At 48.4% G+C, this 23,821-nt stretch overlaps 1 protein-coding gene across 8 annotated transcripts in view; it reads left to right on the top strand.

Moving 5' to 3' along the window:
- Positions 1 to 23,821, top strand: part of TENM4 (teneurin transmembrane protein 4) — a 741,722-nt gene that overhangs the window by 637,634 nt on the left and 80,267 nt on the right. For all 8 annotated transcript variants that reach the window (XM_067750497.1, XM_067750495.1, XM_067750496.1 and 5 more), the window contains one exon: positions 5,367 to 5,583. In XM_067750497.1, the coding sequence (XP_067606598.1) occupies positions 5,367 to 5,583 (217 nt within the window). The remainder of the gene's footprint in view (positions 1 to 5,366; positions 5,584 to 23,821) is intronic.

Below are 23,821 nucleotides of genomic sequence, written 5' to 3'. Positions count from 1 at the left end.
TTGGGATCCTCACGTAATTCATTGATTTTTTCATTCATTCAGCAGATATACTCACTGTGCACAAGGCAATGTGCTATGCATTTAGGATAAGAAATAAGCCATTTTCTGCCTTCTGTGGATGGGGGACAGGGCTGGGGGATCCAGGATGTCCAAAGCACTAATAGGAAAAGAGATGTAGACTGTGGACTAGTGCCTGGTTTGGAAGAAAGAGAAGAGACCAGAGTCCCAACTCTGCTACTTCACTAGCAGTATGACATTGGGTAAATCACCTAACCTGACCCCAGTGTCTTCTTTTGTAAAGATGAGAAGGCCAGCTGAGTCACCACCTACAATAGAACTCTCGTGCCCGCCTGTCACTTCCTGTGAAAGTTCCAGCAGGCCAGCCACCAGGGGAGATGGTCACCCAAAGTCCCACCACTCCCTGGCATCTGTTAAGGTCACAACACGAATAGGAAGCCACCACTAGTCAGCACCGCAATTGATGGCAGAGGACTTCATTCATTCCTGTGCCATAGCGACCGTCTGCAGAGGGTGAAGGACTCCAAGACTTCTTTCGTTGAATTACGGATCTACTCTTCACGACCCAGGAAACTTTCAGCAATCCTGAGAGGTTGCCAGAGCTTATTATCCTGGTTTGACGTGAATACATTGCATCTCAGACATAGGAAGGGATGTGCCCAAGGTCTCACGGCTAGAGAGTGACAGACTCAGGTATGGAACCCTGCCTTCAGGCTTCTAGCCTGGCTTTTTTTTTCTCCACTTGCCCCTCTCCAAGGTCAGTTGACACCCACCAGCAGGGTGGGTGCTGAGGAGGGAGGCAACAGGAAACGGTGTGGCCCTCATTCTCAAGTTGGTAGCGTAGGACGTATGTGGAAATGTTAGCAGAAGCCAGCGCTCCACGCACCGTGCGGCATCTCAGCACCGGAGGGCTTCATGTTCAAGGGTCACAAGCACAAGAACTGCTCTGCAGTATTCATTTAGTGCCCCGGAGACCTGGCCCCTTTTTTCTTTTTTTTTCTCTTCTTCTTCCCTTCCTTCCTTTTTCTTCGTCTTTCTTTTTAATCTCTGTTCTGCCTTTTTTCTGGCTGTTTCGTTCTCCCACCCCCCTACGGCACCAGAGGCCACTGCCTGCCGGGCGTGGCATTGCTGCCCCTCCTACCCTCCGGGAGCCTGACACTTTCATCTGCCCCTCTTCACTTTCACCATGTAAGGAGAGAGAGGAGGCCTTCAGAAGTTCAAGGAGAAAGGAAATCTCAGGGTGGGGGGGAGGGGAATGTAATTTCCCAAAAGCTTGAGTTTAGGGTGTAGGAGGATTTTATTGAAATTTCGAAGGAAATAAAGGAAAAATCCTCCCTATTTTCCTGACGGGTTTTTGGGTTTTGTTTTTGCTCCTGTGATAACAAGGGTCTCCCAATGGGAACAGTAAATACAGGAAACATGAACATTTTGTAAGTCAACCAGTGTGTGTGTAATATACAATTAAGTGAGATAAGAAGTGCTTGGAAAATCTAAATGTCTCCAAACTAGCCAGACCCAGAGAATCTCGAAAACCATATATTGATGTATTTCTAATCTAATTTCTCATCTACCCCCAAATTTACTTTTCTGTCCTCGGAACATACTTTTTCCTCTTACTACAACTTTTCTAAAACTTGTCATCTATGCCTAAGAAACTGAAACCGTGGAAGGGTCTCTGTTACCGTGGTGCAGCCATATGCCCTGCTGCAGGCTGCCCTAATGCTGCATTTGAAAATAACAGAGAGGGGTTTGCACAGAAGCTGGTCTCATAAACTGAGACTTTGATAAGAATTTTGTGGGCCCTACTCATTTTTAAAATATGTATCTCATTTAAATATGATGGTTTCTATAAGTGGAGGTTTAGCCCACATTTACGACTCAGCAGATATTTGCCAAATGAATGATAGGGGAGCGTCAACATAGGGAGGTGTAGACGGGCAGCAGCTCTTCTCCAAGAGCTCATTGTGTGGGGAGCGAGACAGAGAAAATTCGAATTACAATACGGGGACATGAGTGCAGTGGTGGAGGTCACCCAGGCCACTGAAAGACCACAGAAGGGTAGCATTTCAGCAACACTCGTATATTCACGTTTCCCACTCAAGAAATCATTCCTAAAAGTCTCTTCAGGATCAGAGAACCTTTTTTGTTTTTTGTTTTTTTTTTTTGCGGTATGCGGGCCTCTCACCGCTCCCGCCGCGGAGCACAGGCTCCAGACGCGCAGGCGGAGCGGCATGTGGGATCTTCCCAAACCGGGGCACGAACCCATGACCTCTGCATCGGCAGGCGGACTCTCAACCACTGCGCCACCAGGGAAGCCCCAGAGAACCTTTTATTTTTCAGAAAGAACTGAGTTCAAATTCTGAGTCACCTTCGTCACTGACTGCGTGACCTTGACCAAGTTACTTTACCACTTGGAACCTCTGGTTCATTCTCTCTGAAGCGGGAGTGATGGTGGCGACAGTGGCTGCTTCGTAGGGTTGGGAAGATTCAATGACACATTCCTTGAAAACATTCCTTGTAAAGCGTTTAGCACAATGCCTGGCACTCAGTAGGTGGCAGCCGTGATTATCACCATCATCATTTAATACAAAAATTAATAATACTAGCAATCATTCCTGTCTATCCTTCCAACCAGGACCAGAGAACAGGAGGCAGTTCTTCCAAGGTGCCACAGAGCCGAGTGTTTATAAAGAGTAAAAGACTGGTTTCCAGGGACCGCTTCGGTGGTAAACAAGAGCAGGCAAGAGCTAATAAAACTTCAAATTAGCCATGACTTTTCACAGCCCTTCAATTGTGCTCGCTGATTTAATGGTCAGCGTCCCTGCTCGCCGCCGGGATTGAATAATGGAGCATTTCTGCAGAGTTATGGATGCAGCAGCTGAATCTGTCATGCTAACATCAATAGCAGAATGCAAATAACCCTCAGCTTGGGCTGCAATTATGTGCTTAAGCAATGTCTGACAGGGGCAGCCCGAGAATGTGTGATGGAGCCCGCCGACTGCAGGAGAAAACAGGTGCTTGGCGAGGCAGTTAGCTGGTATATCTGGAAGCTGGGACAGGAGCCACAAGGTAGGACCCAGGACAGAGCTGGAGTGGAGCTCTAATCCCTTTCCTCCACATCTCAGGATGCAGCCCTACACTTTGGTGAGCCGTGTTCTAGGGTCAGGGTCGGGAAGGGAACTACCTTTATTAAGTACTTACTACGTGTCAGGTTCTCTGCTAGATTGGGGGACACACACACTGTTTTTCACTTATGTAAAAAAATACTTAAGTAACAGTCTTAGAATCCACTTGTGGAACTTCCCTGGCAGTCCAGTGGTTAAGACTTCACGCTTCCACTGCAGGGGGCGCAGTTTCGATCCCTGGTTGGGAAACTGAGATCACACATGCCCCGCAGTGTGGCCAAAAAAAAAAAAAAAAAAGAATCCACTTGTAAGAGATGTGGGAAACTGAGGCCAGAGAGTTTAAGTAACCTGCCCAAGGTCACACAGTAGTAAGTTTCAGAGCCAGGATTTTGCCTCGGGCAGTCCTGCTCTGGAGCCCATACTCTTTACCACTGTGCTGCCCTCAAGGAGGGCATAGCGTAAAAGGTCTTGGATACCATGCAGAAGTTGGGAGAGAAAGACAAGGGATTTGGGGCCCTAATTTATTAGAAAAAAACTGGGCTTCGGGGAGGTCGGGTAGCTTGCCTGAGGCCACAACATCCCAAGGCCAGAAAGGAGGCTTAGGAGTGCTGCCTGTGTGGGTAGGGCACCCGGTCTAACCAATGCATATGCAGTATTCCGGTGGGCAGCATCTGCGTTGTAAACCCACGGAGACAGAAGTGAGGGAGTATGTCCGTGTTGAGGAGATGGGGCCTCAGAGCGATGAAGCACAGGAACTCACCCAGAGTCATTCTTAGGCGCAGTTCTGGGGCTTGAGCTACAATCTCTGAGCCTCACCACCCTCCCACCGTACCACACTGTTTAATTGAATTGAATGAAGATAATGGTCTTCTGCCTTTTATGGACTGTCCTTTGGTTTCGTCCCCTTGATTCATTTGTCAATTCATTCATTCAATTTTCTTTCATTTATTTATGTAACAGTCATGTTTTAAACACCTGTAGTAAGTGCTGGGGATACAACAGAGATGACCAGAGCAGGATCCATGCCCCCAGGGTGGTGAGGACGTTTGCCCAAAGTCACACAGCTGGTAAGCAGGAGAGGCAGAATTCCAGCCTACAGAGGAACACATGTGCTTCGACTGTTCTCTCCCTACAGAGCACACAGACTGGCGTTTTTCCCTGTCCCCCGCTTTGGGCAGTATCCTCTAATCCCTGGGTTTGTCATCTATTTTAAGCTATTCTATGGGGTGCCTGTAAAAGTGCTTTGGGATAATGAGACCAAAAAGTTGTGGCCTGGTGGAATTTCTTTTTTGCACTTTGGGAAGCTGGGAGCTGTAATGTAATTTTCAGCCCTAAAGAAATCCACCCATGTGGTAGAGAGAATTCTCTGCTAATGGCAGCTTGGCGGGTGATCTGAAACCATCCCCTCTCACCCAGAAGGCAGAGCTGGGTGTCCACACATTTGCATCGAGGCCGGGAGAGATGCTGGGCGTTTCACCGCCTCCACCAGCACTGCCTCTTGCTCACCCCCGAAGCCCGTCAGTCGCCAGGTCTCACCTCTTGAGAGTCTCTCCAAACCGTCCTCTTCTCTCAGTCTCCACTGTCACTGCTCTAGTCTCAGGAACCATTATTTTCCTCCTGTGTAATCTCAGCAACACTGCCTCCATGCAGCCCCCAGCTTCTGCCTTGGGCCCCCTTCATTCCCCTCGCCACGATACAGGGGACGCTCTTTCAGCAATGCAGTGACTTTCAGATAAAATCACCTCTTGCTTAACACCTTTCAGTAGCTCCCATTGTCCAGAGGGTGAAATGCGAACTCCCTAACCTGGTCCAGGAGGCCCAGCTGTTTGCTCCTGCCAACCTCACAGCCTGATTTTTTGCTGTTCCCCTCACCTTCTGAGCCCAGCATTTGAATTTAGCAACTCAAATGTTCAGTGTGTCGTTCTCTCACCTCTGGGCCTTCATATATATAATTCCTCCTCCCTCTCTGAAAAAAAACAAAAAACAGAAAAACACGTCTCGCTGCCCACTGACTTGTCTGTCTCTCCTGCTAGGCTAGTAGGCGGCCCCCCGATCTCACACCTGGATCTACTTGGTGCCCAGCGAAGCCCTTGGCTTCTGTCAGACACTTAATAAAGTCTTCCAATGAATGGAAAATAGAGAAGTGAATGAAGGAAGGCTCTGTGGACAAACGATGCTGATTGAACACAGCCATATAAACGTCACGCTCTGTCACCCCTGCAGATGGCTTGGTGGACTGCATGGACCCCGACTGCTGCCTCCAGCCCCTCTGTCACGGCAGCCCGCTGTGCCTGGGCTCCCCCGACCCTCTGGACATCATCCAGGAGACACAGGCCCCTGTGTCCCAGCAGAACCTGCGCTCCTTCTACGACCGGATCAAGTTCCTCGTGGGCAGGGACGGCACACACATCATCCCCGGGGAGAACCCCTTTGATGGAGGGTGAGTCCAGCTCTGGCCGTGGTTCTCTGAAGGGGGCGTGGCTCACCTCCAGGGCCACGTGTGGGTGGATGGGAGTGGGAGGGGGCCAGGAGGGTGGGCGTTGAAGGCTCCTGATGGAGTGGCAGGGGAGGCAGGGAAGCAGCCTCAGGTACCCATGTTTAGAAAACTGCTATCCAGGGCGTTTGGAATTTTTACGAGTGAAGTTTTTTTGTCCTCATTGGGTGATAGATGGAGAGAGTGGGAAATCAAAGGTCCAAGGGGAATCTTGGATCAATACCCACTCTGCAGTCAGCGCTTACTGATTCTGTGGTCTCCAGATGGGCTGAAAGCTTTGACACTATCATCCCTCAGAGCTGATGTCCGGGAGATTTTGTTAGGCTGGGGTGGGGTGCATCTGCTGGCACTCCAGGCCATACGCCCATGCGTTCTCTCACAAGCGTTCAGTGGTGTCGTCTATTGGACAGGTTTTTACTGAGGTCTACTCTGTGCCAGGTCCTGTGCTGGAAGCACAGAGATGAGTGGAGCACAGTCCCTGCCCATTGGTCACTCACAGCCCACTAAGGGGACAAAAAATTGTTCCATTGTGATAGACCAGAAATATGCCCCCAGGGTACTCTGGAAGCATAGAGAAGGTGCTCCTGGGTGGGGGAAGGCCGAGACTTAAGAACTGAGTCTTAAAGATGAGAAATAGCTCAGCAAGGGAGAGAGAGTGTGCCAGGGTGGGGAAACTGCTTGTGCAAAGACCCAGGGGCATAAAAGTGTACAGGAGCCAGCAAAAGGCAGCTGTCTGTTCTCTGCTCCCCAGATCAGGGTCTGTGAACTTGGGAAACGTATCCAAGAAGGAGGGATTTATGATAACTTATTTTGAATGTCTTCCAATGTAGTGATACCTCATGCACACAGAGCTTTCTTTAAAAGTCAGCCCAGTTCAGTTCAGCACAGACTGTGTGCCTTCTATGTTCATGACTTCTCTGCCAAGAGAGTTCCTGCCCTGAGGGGACGATGTGGTAGGGATGAGGGAAGGGAAGAATGAATGACATCCCCAGTTCTATTTAAAGAGGGAAATCAGCAGGGATTCATCCTCTGCTGGGTCTGAGGCATGCTGCAGAGAGGAGTCTCTCACTCAGATGCTTGGCGAGGGCAAGGAACGGACTCACCTCAGTAGAACACCCAAGAATAAATGTCTGTTCGTAGTTCAGAAGCAAACCTGAAGCTCACACAGAGGTTAGGGCTGGGGTTTTTGATATGTGAGCCATCAACAAACAAGCAGTAGATGAAACCATGAGCACACAGAAGTTGGATCCAGGAAAATGTGTAAGGGGGCCGAGTGGGGACCTAAGAAGGACTCCTGGGGAGTCTCCCTAGAAGGCAGTATTATGATCCCCAGAGAGTAACTGGGAATCCAAGGAGAAGGCTCGCTCCTGGGACATGATGGAGCTGGGACTCCAGGGCCCATGCTTTCCACTGCCCCAGCCCTTCCTCACAAGGAGCAATGACAAGAGGGGAAAAGTGAAGTCGGGGGAGTTCTCTGAGCCCAGCAAGAGTGTGTCAAAGCGTTTGAACTTTAACGTTTTTAGGGATGAAGGTACTTTATAGTCCCTTCAGCTTACCCCGAGAATACTGAGGACCTCAGAGGTTACATGATCTTCCCCAATTCACAGGCTAGTCAAGTGGCAGAGCCAGGAGCAGAAACAGAGTGAGGAAAAACCTATTCGTTTATCTTGGCCAGAAATACCGCTTTCGTCTCTGGGTAGGGAGCTTCTGCTCTTTCCTTCAATTGTGTGATTTTATGTGTATGCTTGTGGGCCTTCCCATGGTGTGAGTTCTTTTAGTCAACTGGAGATAGAAATATTACTCCGACCAAGGGGACTATTACTTGCTCACCCTTTCTTCACTGGACCTGTTAGGGAATCTGATTAGGGCTATGGCTGGTTGGCTGCCAGTGGCTGTTCTGTTTTGGGGTGCCCTTACCATGCCATCCTAATAAGTACCAACAGGGACCGTGATCCCTGAGTGTCCTCAGGTCACTCACCAAGCCTGCTGCTTATGTGCCAGGAATCACGCGGCCCCCGCCCAAGGATTTCAGTATCCTTTCTCCCAGTCTGACATGCCTTAAGGAGCCTGTCAAGTGGGGAACTTGAGAAACCTGTACTGGGAGAAATGGACCGCTCAGCAGAGAGAAAAGAGTATAGGCCTTGGAGTCCAGCCAACTTGTGTTTCCGATCCTGCCTCTGCCACTGATGGATATGTGGCTCTGGACAAGGGCTTAATATAGTGAATATGTAAATGTCTGTTAACCCTCTAAACTGAGTCTGCCAGGACAGGACTGCCTCTCACTCATTTTAGCATTTAGTAGTCGCTCCAGATAAATATGCATATATCGATATATACCTTGAACATTGAAGAGTTGGAAGGAAAGAAGGAGAGAGGGGAGCGATGGGGAGGGACAGTGGGGCACAGGATGGATGGATACATTATCTATTTTACTTAATTTTCTACTGAGGATTCAGAGTCCAGAGAGGTTAAATTATCTGTTAAAATCACATTACAGATTAGTAGAAGAAGCAGGTGTAGAAGTCAGCTCCCAGATGATTGTTTTTATTTTTTGTTTGTTTGTTTTTGGGTTTTTTTGCGTTACACGAGCCTCTCACTGTCGTGGCCTCTCCCGTTGCGGAGCACAGGCTCCGGACGCGCAGGCTCAGTGGCCATGGCTAAACGCCCCAGCCGCTCGGTGGCATGTGGGATCTTCCCAGACCGGGGCACGAACCCGTGTCCCCTGCATTGGCAGGCGGACTCTCAACCACTGCGCCACCAGGGAAGCCCCCAGATGATTGTTTATATATCTGTCACCTTCAGTTAAATAACATGCTTTGAAAGTAGAGACCATTCATCTCTCCAAACCTATATTACTTAGGGCAGGGCCCGGAATAGAGTATTTGCTCTAAAACGAATGGATAACGGAAGCTTCCAAATGTTACTGTTAAAATTCCTTTTACCTGTTATTCTCCTGAATCATTATGCCCCTGCTCCTCACTGATCTAGATTCAGAAGAAGCAGCTATCATTCACTACTAAGTATCCCCAAACAGATTTTTATGTAAAACAAGCCCAAGTGACTGGAAACCCACAAACACAAGACAGCAGATGCTTTTCTTGTTAGACTGCCTGCTTGGATTCTATCGTCATGCTCTGAACCCGTAATACAGGGCTTATTTGCATCTTTGGGATAAAGTGAAATCAGTTGCCAGGTTTGGGTTGTTGCTTTCTTTCCTCTCGTATGAAGGAATGTGGTATCATAAAAAGCGCCCGGAGTGTGAATCTTGGCTTTACCTCCTACTAGCTCAGTGTGGCCCCAGGGAAATGATTGAACCTTTGTGTACCTGCCTCCAAAGATAAACTGGCAATAATAGTAATCGTTTCATGAAAGCCATTGAAAAGATTCACTGAGATAAAGCACCTAGCACAGGGCGTGGTACATTCGTGATAAGTAAATGGTGGCTTTTATGGCAGCAGCATGGTCTGGTGAAAATAGCCAAGACCTGGATGTGAAGTCTGTTGCATCCACTTTATAGCTATGTGAAAATTCCGTAACTTCTCTGAGCCTCAATTTCCTCATCGTAAGAGCAAGGTAGTAATGTCTATTGTGCAGGGTTGTCGTGAGAATTAAATGAAAAAACAAAAAGTACATGAAGTCTCAGACTAGTACTGGCCACACAAAAAATGTTTGCTAATTATGTGACGATGGTGGTGATGATGATGAACGTGAGAATGGAGGTGATGATGTTAGAAAGAGCTTCCAGCTCTAATTCCTTGATTGGAAGTGAAACTTGAGAGGAAAGTCCAGCTGCCACCTAGAGAGGAACGAGGTTTGGATTGCTGAATCCTTATTTGAGGAAGGGAAACGGCAGCATTCTGTGAGGCAGCTGTCAGCCGGGATTCCTGTTAGGGAGGAGTCCAGTGGCCCTTCTCCAGAGAGCAGGGTTCCTGATGGGCAGGCCAACCTGACTCTGTGCCTGTGTTTAACAATAACAAGCCTGTGGGACAGAAAAACCCCGTATTTTCCTGCACCCCGTAGGCTGCACCACAATTTGTATAGTGTGAACGGGAGTCCATTTAACAGGCTCCTCCAAGAAGCAGGCTGTCACCCAGAGACCCAACGGCGTTTCTGAGCCCAGCAAGGAGCCCCCGGGGTGCAGCTCCTTTACTCTGCAGTTTCCCAGCTGTGTGACTGACTCAGGGAGACCCAAGAATGAGGCATGCTGGGACCAACCATGAGAGGGAGAGGAATTCAGTGCCAGTTGGAACTGACCGGAGCACCCTTCTGTGGGGAAAGCAAGCCAGCCAGTCCTCAGCGCCCAGGGCTCTCCCCAGAATACTTTTCCTCAGAGGCCTGACCATGGCAGGGATGAGGAAGCAGAGGTTCTCCAGATGCATACATGACACCAGCAGTTATATGGGGGCTTCCTCATGCTTCTGTGCAGCACCTCAGCTGGTGTCAGAGGCACTAGAGCAGGGGTAGCCCTCAGGGAAGGATGGGCAACGGAACCCCAGGATGTGAGGGCCCCAGCCAAGCAGAGTGGGCTCTTGGCTGGGCTGGGCTGGACTTCTTGGAGGAAAGCCCAGAGCTTGACTCAGAACTAAAGTAGAAGTACTGCCAGATGGACTTAGAGTGAGGAAGACCTCCCTCAGGGACCATGTCTGGTTCGTCTGTGTCCCCAGAGCCCAGCACAATGCCTGGCCCAGAGCAGGTGTTTAATACAGGTTTAATGAATGCAGTAGCTCTCTCTGACCCTCTGCCACTGCTGTGCTCAGCTCCACATAAAGTGACAGAGATATGAATGACTTCAGCTGATCTCAAGTAGGTCTAAAGTAGGAGGGAAAAAACAGGCAGGGGAACCACCATCACCAGATCAGGTGGCTTGAATACCATCTTTCCACCCTGGCCTGAGTGCCTGGAGCCATTCTGCCTAGTGGAAGGCACCTGTCCCTCCCCTGGATTCATGGGGAGAATACAACGCAGGGTGCCCTCTACGGAGACTTGTGTGGGAGGGGAGGAACCATTCAGGTCTGCAGGTGGAAGAAGAAGGATCCCCAGCTGGATTGTCCATACTAGGAGGACAGATAACAGGACCCAGACTGTGGAACCTGGGATTAGACAGCTGGGAAAGTGAGGGCAGTGTGAGACAATTCCTCCTCTAAGACCACTCAAGGCAGCTGTTTCCCCGTTACACAACTTTGGTTGTATCTCTTGGTAAGGACTGACTGGGTCGAAAGAGCTGGACACAGGGCAGACAGATCAGTTCAGTGAATACTTGTGGATTGCCACTGCTAGACAGGGTAGCAGATTATAGGAAGAGGAAGAACCACCTCCAAGTTACTTACTACCAGTTCAGAACATGTTTGAGGACACTGTACTGGTGAGAGGAAGGATGTGATGTTGTCAAGTCTCTCTGGGCTCCTCGAATCCTAATAGGTTATCAGCTCACTCAGGCAAGTGGTTGGATGTGGGCAGGTTGCTACCAAAGTCAGCCACAGGGCACACTGAACCCAAAAAGAAAAGACTTCAGGAGTCAGGGGGACTTTAGAAAAAGGAGGGATGGACCAGAGTATTCGTCTCAAAGGAGGCAGAGTATCGTATCGTATAGAGAGGGTCAGATCCTATGGAGAGGAGAGAATGGGCAGGTGCAGAGAGGGACAGAACTGCCACACTCCATTTGGTAAATATTAACAGCACCTACCCTGCACTAGGCCTGCAAGAAGATGTGCATCTGACCCCATTACACTGGGGCCTCCTTGTGCGTCCCATGCCTCGTTGGTCATTCAATCCCTAGTGCCTAGCAGAGGGATTGGCACAGACTAAACCACAATGAATGGTGGATGAATCAGTGCGTCAGCCAATCAGCTACTGCTGAGTGCTTGAACAGAGTAGAGGGAGAGTGCTTTGAGAGCTCAAAGGCGGGGCCATCACTCCCACTGCAAATCCAGGTCCCTGAGCTCCACAGCACAGGGGCTGTACCTGGCCCATCTTTGTTTCTCCAGCACCCGGCAGAGGGCCTGGCTCAGAACAGGCCGCAGTGAATGTTTGGTTTTGAGAATGAATGAGCAAACAAACAAATGAACTAATGAAATAAGACTTCTGGCAGGAGATGGCCTTTGGCCTGAAACAAAGATTTCAGTGAGGAGGGTTAGCCACTGAAACATTATTTATCCCATTTCAGGTCACAACAACCTGTTAGCACATCATGAAGTCAATGTAGTAGTGGGTCGAAGCTATTTTTTTAAGAAGTAAACTTAAATGGAATAGTGTACAGTGGAATAGAAAATATCAGTGCAGCACTCTAAAAGGATATGTCTTTCATGACGCGTGCGTGTGTGGTGTGTACCCTTGAATAGGGTATGTTGCTTATCGTGGGTTTCAGTTGAACAGGATTTAAAAATTCATTCTAGACTGAGGAACCAGCATGACTTTCCATGATAATCAAAGAACCAAGAGAATTTTAATGTGGCCGGAGCATAATTATGGTGACAGTATTTTCCAAATCAAAAGTCAAGAGACATGCTCTAATGTTTGAAACCAGGAGGGTCTCAGGGAATCTAGTATGATATGATCCTGGTGTGCAGAGGGGCCATGGAGGAAAAAGAAGAACAGAGGGGACTCTGAGACCAGAAAGGTAGTTTGGGGAAGAAACAGAAAAATCTGCCCCTCGCCTGTGCACTGACCAGATTAGGGCATGTCACCTCAGTCAGGACTTAAAACTGCCACTAACAGAAGTGAAATAACCTTGATACCACGTCAGCCTTTAGAATTTCTCTCAGACCCTTTATAAAGCCACAATGTTTCCGAGAATTTTGGAAGTAGGAGGTTACAAGAGGAAAAATATAATGGAAAAGAGGGGGGAAAGATCATGTATGCAATATAATTTTTCGTCAGCCCACTGCAGATCTAAAGCCATGTGCAAGTGTCGGTGACAGAGCAGTTCCAGAAATGCATTTGCCTGCCACTCTACCCTCCTCGGCCCGCCCCAGGCCTTAAGACAGCCCTCATATAGCCCTCCGAGAGTCTGAGCAATAGAGGTCATCTGATGGAGTTCATATAAACACCAGCTTCCTGACAGCTGGCCTCTGAGCGAATTTATTATTGAATTATACTCCTGCGTTTTCAGAACAAGCTGAACTGACAGGCTACCCCATCAGTTTAAAAAAGGGGGCCAGGAAGAAAGACAATGATAAATTACCCTGATGGAAGATGGAAGAAGGTAAAGAACCTGCTTCCTCCAAAATGTCAACCATTATATATTATTCATGTTGGTTTAAAAAAAAAAAATCCCTCCCCGCATTGAAATGAATGTTTATGATGATAAAGCAACTAGGTGATTTAATTCAGGATGCGGGCAGCAGCTTCTCACATCATCCTGATGAGCAGCTAACAAGTCCTCCTCTGCCACTTGATCATCCCTTTATTGATTCCAAAACCGAATTACGATCTGTTTGCTTTGTAGCCTGAGCTTCTTCCTAGCTGCCCATCACAGGAAGCATTAGCAGACGATGCAGCGCGGAAGCAGGAACCACTCGGGGTTTAGAGGGAGAGGCCCTGCATTCAAGTTCTTGGGCAAGTGAGAGCAAGCGACCTTGGGTGAGCGAGGCTCAGTTTCCTCATCTGGAATGAGGGGTTACTCATTCTCACCCTGCAGGTTATTTGGAAGATTAAATGAGATAAAGTACCCGGGAAGCCCAATGGCTGGCGCAGAGCACACGTTCAGTAATAACACCGGATATTTACCAAGGATGTTCTATGTGTCAGGCATTATTTGAAATGCTTTGTAAGTTTCATAATTAGTAACACCTTTACATCTCCCCTGAAACCATATAACTTAGGGAATTCATGCCCCTTCTTTTACAGATAGGAAACTGAGGCACAGAGAAGTTGAGTAACCTGGCCCAGGACAGACGGCTTGTAAGTGGCAGAGCCAGCATTTGAAGCCAAGCTGATCGGTCCTAGAGCCCATGTGCCGAGCCTCTGTTCTTCTCTGCTAGGTCTTTTATGTTCCCACCTCCACATCTTCAGCTTGGAAATCTGTACAACATGGTGCTGCTACAACTCTACAACCCCAGCTGGCCCTGACTTTCTTTCTAATACTGTACAACACAGTAAAAAGCTAACATGCAGCAGGTCTCAGTGCTCCAGAGCATGGCCTCAGAGGCAGGTAGCGAGGCTTGAATTTGAGCCCTACCCCTTGCCAGCTGTATGACCTGGGATAAGTCCCTTAATCATTCTGTTCCTCACTTTCCTCATCTGTCCTATAAGGATAATAATTGGTACCTCGTGGGGATGTCTGAGGATTGAAGGAGATATAAAACACTTATGTGTCAGAGTAGTAAGCACTGGATGAATGTTAGTGGCTGTTACCACTTACAGCAAGAGTTAGTGTTCGCATTGGCAAGGGCATTTGTATTCGTATAGGTTTTAGTGTCACCGTAGGAACTGGGAGAGAAATGAGAATCTTAGCCCGAAGCATTAATGTAGTTCTATAACTGATGCAAGTGCCCTGGCACTGTGGCAGGCAGGGGTGAACAGACCTTTGAGATGGGCAGTCCTTTGTGGTTGAAGAGGAGACTTTGAGGCCAGATAAAAAACTCTTGGCTCAGTGATGCAGTAGCAGGGCCTGAGTCCTGGCGAGCCTGGAGTCCTAAGTGAGGCTCTCAAGTAGTAATTCCAGTGTCTGTAAGTCAAGGACTTTCTGCATTTCCATCCAACACTGATAAACTTCAAGCAATGAGAAGTTAAAATATAGGAGGGCCACGCATCGCATCACTAATATTGTTCTCTATGGAGAATATAGGGTCAGGACGTACCAAACACCTCTGCAATGAGTCTAACCAGCACCCCAGTCCAATCCTGGAGGCGTCAAGAGCTGGCTCTAAGCGAGCTCCACGGTGCGGGGCTGTGGGGAGGCGATGCTACCTCTGGGCAGTATTCTAGCCGGGGAGAGAGACCTGCCCACCCGCCCTCCCCTGCCTCCACCTCCTCCCACCACAGGGGGGCCCTGTGGCTCTACCCTGTGGGTCTAGCCTGCAGGCCTCTAGGACTAACCCCAACCTGAGGAGGAGGGCTTAGAGCAACCCCAGCAGCTCAGCCTCCAGTCCTCCTACCATTCCTCTGCCTGACCCTTTATGTGCCAGCTCTGGCAATGGGTTTCTGTCCTGTCCCAGAATCCCAAACTCGCCTGCTATCCGTAAGTCCCTGATATGAGCGGCCTGGTAGCCCTGCCCCCCGAGGATGCAAGTCTTGCCTCCCCTTACCTGGCTCCCACCGCTGCCATGTCTGGGTCTGGAGATCCACCCGTGCTCTGCTTAGGAACCTGGGCATCGTTACCTGGTGACACACAGGACATCCACATCCAGCTGCCCCTGGGAGCTCCCTCACCTTGCCTGTCCCCTGTCAGTCCTCCTCCCCTGCCCCTGGAAGGACTGTTTCCCTTGAATGCCACCTGTCTGTTGCTCTACACCTCAGGTCCGGCCTGCCAAGCTGGATTTGCACGGCTCTTTTCTGTGTCTCTGCCCCGCACTAGCCCCACCCCAGGAAGTGGGTCTAATTGTGGTCCATCCTAGTCTCCCCTTTCTGAGTAAAGCAGCGAAGTCTCCCTTTTCCGGAAGAAGCAAGACCTGTCCTGTACCCTGACAGGAAGACAGGGCACACGGTCGTGAAATGAACTTGTCCACTGAGACACTGTGTGCAGTCACGTTTTAGCAGAGCGGCTTCAAGTTTTTCTAGCAACACAAGCCATCTGCTGAGGAGTCCTCTTAGAGGCCGTCCTCTGGCTGCATAGCCCAGAGAACAGCCTATATAGACATGTACTCACATTCCCCGGCCCCAGGCACACGGTCAGTGTTTCCGAGCCGTGTCCCCCGACCTGGCCAGCCCTGTCACCCAGGATCAGGAGGCTTTTGCTCCTCAAAAATGGTCTCCACTGGCTGGTCTCTCTCAGTCCTGTTTCTCCTTTGCCACAACCAGGACTCACTTCTCTGGACATACGGTGTCCTGAACAGTCGTGGACTCTGTTCTTGTGTGCACCTTCGTTGGCCAGCAGGAAGTATTCCAGATGACTTCTGCAAGCGCTGACTCAGCCCAAAGCATCAGCGTTCAGCAGCCAAGTTGCCCCCAGGCTTGAGTGAGCAGAGCAGGGGCCCAGGACCTCGTGCTCCCTGAGTGTCTGAAGTAGCTCAACAACCACAGAAAGTTAGGAGATCACAGGACCGTGGCTTCTGGGCTCTGCAGGAGGCAGGCCTAAGGGCCCAGAAGCCACTAGCAGTTACCAGGCCATCTTGTCATTGGATGCCCCCAGGTGGGGTGAGAGCATCATAGCAGACCTGTCGATGCCTCAGCCTCAGTGGGTGATGGAGGGGAAGCTCTGTCCATCTCTAGGGATCACTTATCTCACCTGTAAATTAGGGGCTTGGACTCAGGCACCCAAAGGACTCTTCTAGTTGAACATTAAATTCCTGTTAATCTGAAGAAGTCTGTGGATTTCTTCTTTCCGCTCCCCAGATATACACAAAACAGTCCAAGAGCAAAGCTTGTTCTGTCGTGAACTGGAGTACTTCCCTGTGACATTCATTCCACACACCCAGCAAGTGATCTGGAAGCCTCTGGTGGAGTCTAAGCTGAGCCGAATTCCAAATGGAAGAACAGAGTCAGGGTACTTGGGCAGGGCCTGGTGCTTGATGCTAACTGTGGGGATGCTTGCATGTCGTACTGGAATGACCTTGTAGCCAGCTCCCCTTTTTACCCCATGCTAGCTTTACTTCCAGATACAAGGAATTTTTTTTGAAGCCAAATTATATTCATTCTAAAAGGTGAGTTCCTCATGCATAGGGATTCTGTCTCATTTATTGTTAGTAATTTAACTGCTTAGAATACAGTGGAGGGCACTTCCCTGGCAGTCCAGTGGTTAAGACTCCACGCTCCCAATGCAGGGGGCACAGGTTCGATCCCAGGTCAGGGAACTAAGATTCCCCCATGCCGCATGGAGCAGCCAAAACAACAAAAACGACGACAACAAAATAAGTAAATAAACAAATATTTTTTTAAAAAGAATACAATGGAAAATAAAACAGAAACTACTGGCACCGTTGTCCTGTAATTTCCATAAGTAAGAAAATGGATGAATAAATATCTTCCCTGCCACCCAGCACCATGTATAGCACATAGTAGGTGCTCAGTTAAAGTTCCAATAACTGAACCCTATTCTCATTTACCTGGCCTTCATCTATGTTTCTCTTCCCTCAACCCATGTATATCTATTTTTTACTTTGGGCTATGTGAAATAACTATATTCATATTTTTCGGTCATCTTTTTTCATTCATTTATGTGATCTTCATTTGTTTCTTTTCTCAACATTTATTGAACGCATCCTAATAGACCTACTCCTGTGATAAACACGGAGTTAGATGAAATGGACATAGTTGTTCCCTTCAAAGAACTCACAATCTAGAAAAGATAAGGTGTTTAAACAGATGAATACACTTTAGTGGGATAAGTACATTGTGCTTTGTTCACCAAAGGAGGGAGTGGCTTCTTTGTCTTGGAAAATAGGGAAGAGTTTCACTGAGAGGCAGGCCTTCAAGGAGAGATTAGTAGGAATGGGAGGACAGACATTGAGGCAAAGGAACCAACATAGACAAAGTCAGGGCAGCATGGAAGTGCATGCCAAGGCAAGGGTATGAGAAGTAATTTAACATGGCAGCAGCACAGGATGTGAGAATGGAAAACCGCCATGTGAGAGGCAGGCAGGGGCCTGATCCTGAAGGGATTTACATGCCAAGCTAAAGAGTGTGGACTTTATGTGGAAACAATGGGTACTACAGAAAATGACATGGACGGCACAGGGATACTGATGATGTGGTAAACTGACAGTGGTAAGGTCTGGAAAATTGGGTATCTTAGATTTGCAAGGTGCCTCAAGAGAGGATCTGGTCCAACTCCCTGACCACCAATAAGTCGGAACGTTATTAAACGTTAACTGATTAGATCGAGTTCTGTTGGTTTGGGCCTAAGGTTATTGAAAGACATACAAAGTAAACATAGGAAGAGCGATGAAATAAGTTATAAAGAACGAAACACAGCTGGAAGTTGGCTTTTGAATATAGTAATATATAGCATATTAGAGTTTATTTCATACAAAGAAAGCACAGACACACACCATCGTAACTCTAGTGCCGTACAGTGGTCCCAAGGCGGCTGCCCAACGTGGTCCATGAGGTACAGGAAGAAAATATTAGGACGTCTGTCTGCATTCACTTTTTATCTTTAAAAATAAGAAAGAATGGTTGTCTACTTGTACGGAACACCAGGTTTTCTCTGATTTGCTTGGTCCCAGTGTTGGTTATGTGTCTGGACGAGCGTGTGAGGTGTTCTGAGGGAGATGAGGATCTACTCCTCACAGAGCTTTACTGGTTTATAGCATGACTGTGTTGTGTGTGTGTGTGTGTGTGTGTGTGTGTGTGTGTGTGTGTGTGTGTAAAATCTAGCTTTAACCAAACTTACATAAAAAATGGGGTCCTGGGCCTCCCTAGTGGCGCAGTGGTTGAGAGTCCACCTGCCGATGCAGGGGACACGGGTTCGTGCCCTGGTCTGGGAGGATCCCACATGCCGCAGAGCAGCTGGGCCCATGAGCCATGGCTGCTGGGCCTGTGCGTCCGGAGCCTGTGCTCCGCAACGGGAGAGACCACAACAGTGAGAGGCCCATGTACCGCAAAAAAAAAAAAACATGGGGTCCAGTGGCATAAAAGGATTTTGCAAAGTAACTACCAATCAAAGATGACAAGTGCAAATACAAGCCAGCAGTCAAACGGCAGAGCTGATATTCCTACTCCTGGTCCAGAGTCTTCCTCAACTCCACTATGAAGTTAAAAACAGTAGTGATCATTCTCATCGGATCTAACAAAAAGGGAAGCAAAAGATTCAAAATTATCAAGACTAGTTGAAATATTCATTTTTTGTCCATTAAATCTTGCACCAAGCGTATATTATGCTTTCCAATATTAGCTAATGATGATAGCATGTGTGTACAATTTATTAATAAATATAAATACACCCATGGAGCCTTCAGAAAATGTTTACAGAAAGGGTGTGTGATCAAAAATAGTTTTCAGAGCCCTCCTCTGATGATGTTAACTCAGATTTTTTAGGCGGCTAAAACAAATTGAGATTCTGTTATTTAGGTGTGTATCTGTGTCAGATGGTAAGTAGCCTGAGCGGTGAAATGACTTTCCTGAGTTCTCATGGATAATAAAGGAAGTCCTGAATTTGAATCCTGGCTCCCCAGCCACTCTTAGGAGAATGGGCAAATCCACCCCCTGCCGAGGCTTTATTTTCTCACTTCTGCAAGAAGTGTGAAGTGTGAAGAGAGATGATCAGGAAGGTCTCTTCTCACGTGTCATGACTAGTGGGTTCCCAAGAAAACGTACACAGGTGGAAGACGGCAGGCTAGAAAAGCTGGTTGAAGAAACGGAGGCAGAGCGACCAAGATGGAAAGCTCTGAAGAAAGGGCTACAGAATGGCCCGTGTTGCCAGGCTAGAAAGAAGGTCTTGGAAGCTACTGAGTGGACAGGGTCAGGCTTTGACTGGGACCCCACTTGAATGGGGGTCGTTTGACAGGCCGTGAAGTGGGGATTCTTTGGGCCCAAGTAAGGTTCTTATAAGATGTTGGATAAAGTGTAGTTGGTGCTAGAAAGATCCCTAGTCAGTCAGATGAGTTGGCAGAAAACAGTTTAAAGGGTGGGTACGAGTCTGGCATAGAAATCTGTTTACAGCATGTAATGCAAAGGAGTGATTTGCATAACCAATAGTGGCACACGGTAACAAACACCTTGAAGCAAAGAAAGGCTAACGTTACCTTTCGCCGCCTAGATAGATCCCAAATGATTATTCCAGTTTCCTGAATACCAGCGTCATTAGCTGTCTCCATTTAATAACAAAAAATGTTCAAGCTGCAGTTTTTCTTCCTTCATCTTCCTCTATCTGCTCGTATGATACACAATGAATAACAAATCTAACTTAATTTCTGGCATTCTTTTTTTTTTTTTTTTTTTTAAGTTTTCAAAACCTTTAAATGTACAGAAGAGGAGGCTGTAGCATCAAAGCAGTAGGGCTACAAGCAGAGGCGGGTGGATCCTCCAGGGGAAGGAACCCAGCCCTGGGATGCAACTTGTGACCAACTAGAAAGCCCAGCCCCTGGAGCCCTCTGTTCCGTAGCCATATCCCTGTCAAGGTCAAGTAGCTCAGAGTTCTCTGGTATCTCTCTCATCTTCAGTTACAGAAACACATCAGTTCTTTATTCATTTCGTAAATAATTTATCAAGAGCTTACTCTGCACCACGCATTCAAATTCCAGGGCGCACCCTTGTGTTGCTAGAGGCTTTCTTTTGCCCACTCAGAAATGAGCATCAGGGCTTCCCTGGTGGCGCAGTGGTTGAGAGTTGAGAGTCCACCTGCCGATGCAGGGGACACGGGTTTGTGCCCTGGTCCGGGAGGATCCCACATGCCACGGAGCGGCTGGGCCCGTGAGCCACGGCCGCTGGGTCTGCGCGTCCGGAGCCTGTGCTCTGCAACGGGAGAGGCCACAACAGTGAGAGGCCAGCGTACCGCCCAAAAAAAAAAAAAAAAGAAAGAAATGAGCATCTCCCACGCTCAGTGCTGGCAGTCCAGCAGTGAGGGGGATGTGGTCCTTGTCTTCAGAGTCTTTGCAGAGACAGCCCAGGGAGTGCGAGTGCTAGGGTACCACGCCAGGTGGGTCCTGAGGCTAAGCAGGTGGTTTTCAGGTGAAGAGGACGGGTGGAAGGTTCCATGTAAAGGGAACAACTCAGAAATAAGTGTCAGCATTGTATGAGCTCCCTTAGGATTCTGAAGCCACGTGTAGTAGGGCTGCTTGAGCTGGATTGAGGGGCACCAAGTTAAAACCATCATACATTCCACTTTACATCTGTTTGAGAAAATCTTCAGCCTGCACGGACAGGTGAGAGAATGGAAATCCAGAGAGGTCAGATGATGCCCCAAGGTCATACAGTTAGTTACCAGAGTCAGAACTGGGAACGGACCCCCTGCCCAGGGCTCTTTCACCACACCCCTCCACTTCTCCCTGACGGGCGGCTGAGGTGAGTTTCTTCTTTGCTTGGTTCTGTTTCACGGTGGTTTTGTCTCTCCAACACTTTCCTCCCTTGATCCCAAACCTGGCAGGTGTCCCCAGGAAGCAGTCAGGCAGATCTCCCTTGTCACTGGCGTCAGCCAGGGCACCTCAGTCGGGCCCTGAGTGTATGGTTGGGCCAAGGCCAGCATGTTTGACGCCTCGCCCCCTTGGCCTGGCATGAGTACTCCTTCCTGGCAGAGTTCACCCAGCCTAATTGCTTGTTTTGTTGCCCAGCTGCCTGACATATGCCAAACCCATGTGTTGACTCTCTGGTGTCAGAGACAACTACGCTCAGGCACTTCACGTTTGCTTTGGTGAGCTCTAGGCAGCAGCCGGGGACTGTAATCCGTGTAGTTCTATAGCCTCAGCGGCCTAACACAGTGCTTGCCTTCGAGTAGGTGCCCCGTTTTCTAAATTAAGTGAATTTTAGTGAGTGCAGGTGAATAACACAGTAGTAAGAGGAAGGACCTGGAAGTAAGGAGTCCTAGCTTTGAGTGTCAGTTCAACCCATTGAGTTCTTTGCTGTAGGACCTTGAGCAAGCCTGTTCTCTCTGAATTTCAGTTACTTGATCATTTCTCACCTAATAAACACCTGGGGAGAATATCTCATGCTTACCTAGCCCTTGGAGATGGAAGCACATAAGATAGCTGTGTAAATGTGAATGATGTCACTGTATGACAGTCACATCATGGAGAGATACTTGGAAGGTTTAGAGCAACCTAGCAGAGCAGAGGGGTGATTAGCTGTGCCAGGAAGAGTTGGAAACAGCCTCACTGAAGTGATGACAGCTTAGATGGGACCCTAAGGATGAGTAGAAAATAACCCCATATGCCAAGACAGTGACTGAGGAAAAGCAAAACACGTCAAATATAGGACTGGTGATAAGAGGCTCATATGAGCCAGCTGGGAAGCCAAGTTGGTGACAGTGATTTGCACCCTGCATTAGTGATTTCTCACCAAGGCAGTCTTCCATTATGGAATTTCACAGTCAAAGCAGCACCTATTTCTTAGATGCACTGACCCTTAGTGTGAGGGTCAGTGTTTCTGTGGTGGACAGAAGCTGGCTCATGCCAGCTCACAGGGACTGCTTATTAAATGTTCAGGAGTTCTGCAAGCTAGTTCTTAAGCACAACTATTATTAAAAATTAAATTATATAAAATCACAGTTAAACAAATTAGATTAAAAACAAAGGTAATAATCAAAACTCATCACTTTCTAGTTATTTAGCTGTGTTTTACCATCATCTTTACTCTAGAGTTTATTTAGGTCTCTTGTTTCTCTGTGGTGGAAATACTGTTATATACTGGTGTCCTACTAGCCATCTCTTCCCAACTCTGGGTGCAGTGATATCTCATCGGTAGTGTGAAATCGGCCGTGGTGGAAGTCTTTACACCACAGAAATAGGCAAATGCCACAAATTAAAGCCACTTTTCTTTTGCAAGCCAATTGTTAAATATTCACCAGGGCACCACTGGTGGTTTCCATGGAATAACTGGATGAAGAAAGAAAATGTTTGGAAACCCAGCAGCCACATCTCTTCAGACCTCCCTGGACAAAAACACGTGGCAGGAGACACATTTCCAGGGCCTCCTGGAAGGGCCTCCTGGAAGTCTCCTAGAGCAGACTTCCCCACCTTCTTTGTTCCAGGGAAGGCTTTACGTTGAACTGGGTTTTCTTGACAACTGAAAGTCATGGTCAAATGGAAGGAGGATGGAAGTGTTTTTCTCCAGGACTTAATTCCTGAGCCAAATGCCTGTTTTGGCAGGAGGCCTCTGTGGCCCACAGGGGTACCGGGAGTCAACTTAATCTTCTCCAGGATCCAAAGCAATCCACAGGAGCCCGGGCTAAAATTACATCTGCTCCGGGTTGCTGAAGTGGAGGCGACGTGATGGCCAAATGGTGCTGATTTAATGTTTCCCAACTATCAGGAAATCCCCAAAGAGATATTAATCAGAGGAGGCTGGCCCACATGTGGAGGAGGGGCAGCAGCCAGGGCAGCCCCCCAAAGGAAACCATCCCCAGAGGGCTGGTTAGCGTCCAGGCAGAATCTGAAGGCACATATGTCAGGAGGAGGCTGGAGAGTAGCCAGCACCAGGATATGAGATCTGTTAGTAATCCTCTGGAAGGACAGAGTTCCAGCGATAAGAAATTCAATTTTCCTCCATTAGAGAAAGCATCTCTCAGTACCGGCTGAATACAATTGACGGAATAAATCTTTCCCATTAGCGGAGAGATAATTTCACGTAAATATATCGGGAGACCTTCAGAGCAGGATGGAGAGTCTTTGCTGAGCCTCACCCGCTTAACTTGTTTGCCGTGTAATTGCATTTAGACCAAGGGCCTCGGAAGAAAACCACTGACTGAGTTAACATTAACCAGATTGTGTGTGGTGCGGGGAGGTGGGGTGAGGAGCTCGGTGCATTGTGGGTAGTTGTTCTTGCCTTCAGAAAGGACAAACTGACACCGGGGAGCCCAGCTGCTTACAAGCCTGGTGTTAATTGCTTTTCTCATCAAACAGAGAAAAGCTTATCACTTTCCTCTGTAGAAAGGGTAGAGATGTAGGTACCTAATAAAGCAGAGGCTGAGTTTGAGATGTTTTTTTATGAATGCCCACAGGCCTCATCACTAGCTCTTCCCCAGGCCAGAAGAAAGCCTTCCGAACTGTGGACAACAGAGCCTTTGCGTCTTTGCCTCAGATTTGTCTTGTCCACGAGGGCTGTCTCCCCAGCGCCCTGATCCCTTAGGACATGGACACCAGTGAGCATCTTCACTTCCACCCATTGCCAGTGGTGTACAGACTGGTCTAGCGTTGGACCCCGAGTGTGAGGCCTGGACTCAAGGCCTGGCTCTGCCCCTGCCTCCCTGTGTGGCTTGGAGCAAATAACATGACGTCTGTGGACCCAGTTTCGTCTTCTTCCACTAACTCAGTGATTTTCCAGCTGGCTTTCCTCTGGCTTCTCCAGAAACTAAGACTCTACAGAGTTGCTTTCAGAACCACCCCAAGGGGAAAGCGGGTCCCACCCCTACTTCATCTGGAGCAGATCTTGTTTT

The sequence above is a fragment of the Pseudorca crassidens genome, chromosome 9 (genome assembly GCF_039906515.1).
Source record: "Pseudorca crassidens isolate mPseCra1 chromosome 9, mPseCra1.hap1, whole genome shotgun sequence".
Lineage (NCBI taxonomy): Eukaryota > Metazoa > Chordata > Mammalia > Artiodactyla > Delphinidae > Pseudorca > Pseudorca crassidens.
Note: the sequence above shows the minus strand (reverse complement) of the source record. Positions and strands in the feature narration are given on the sequence as shown.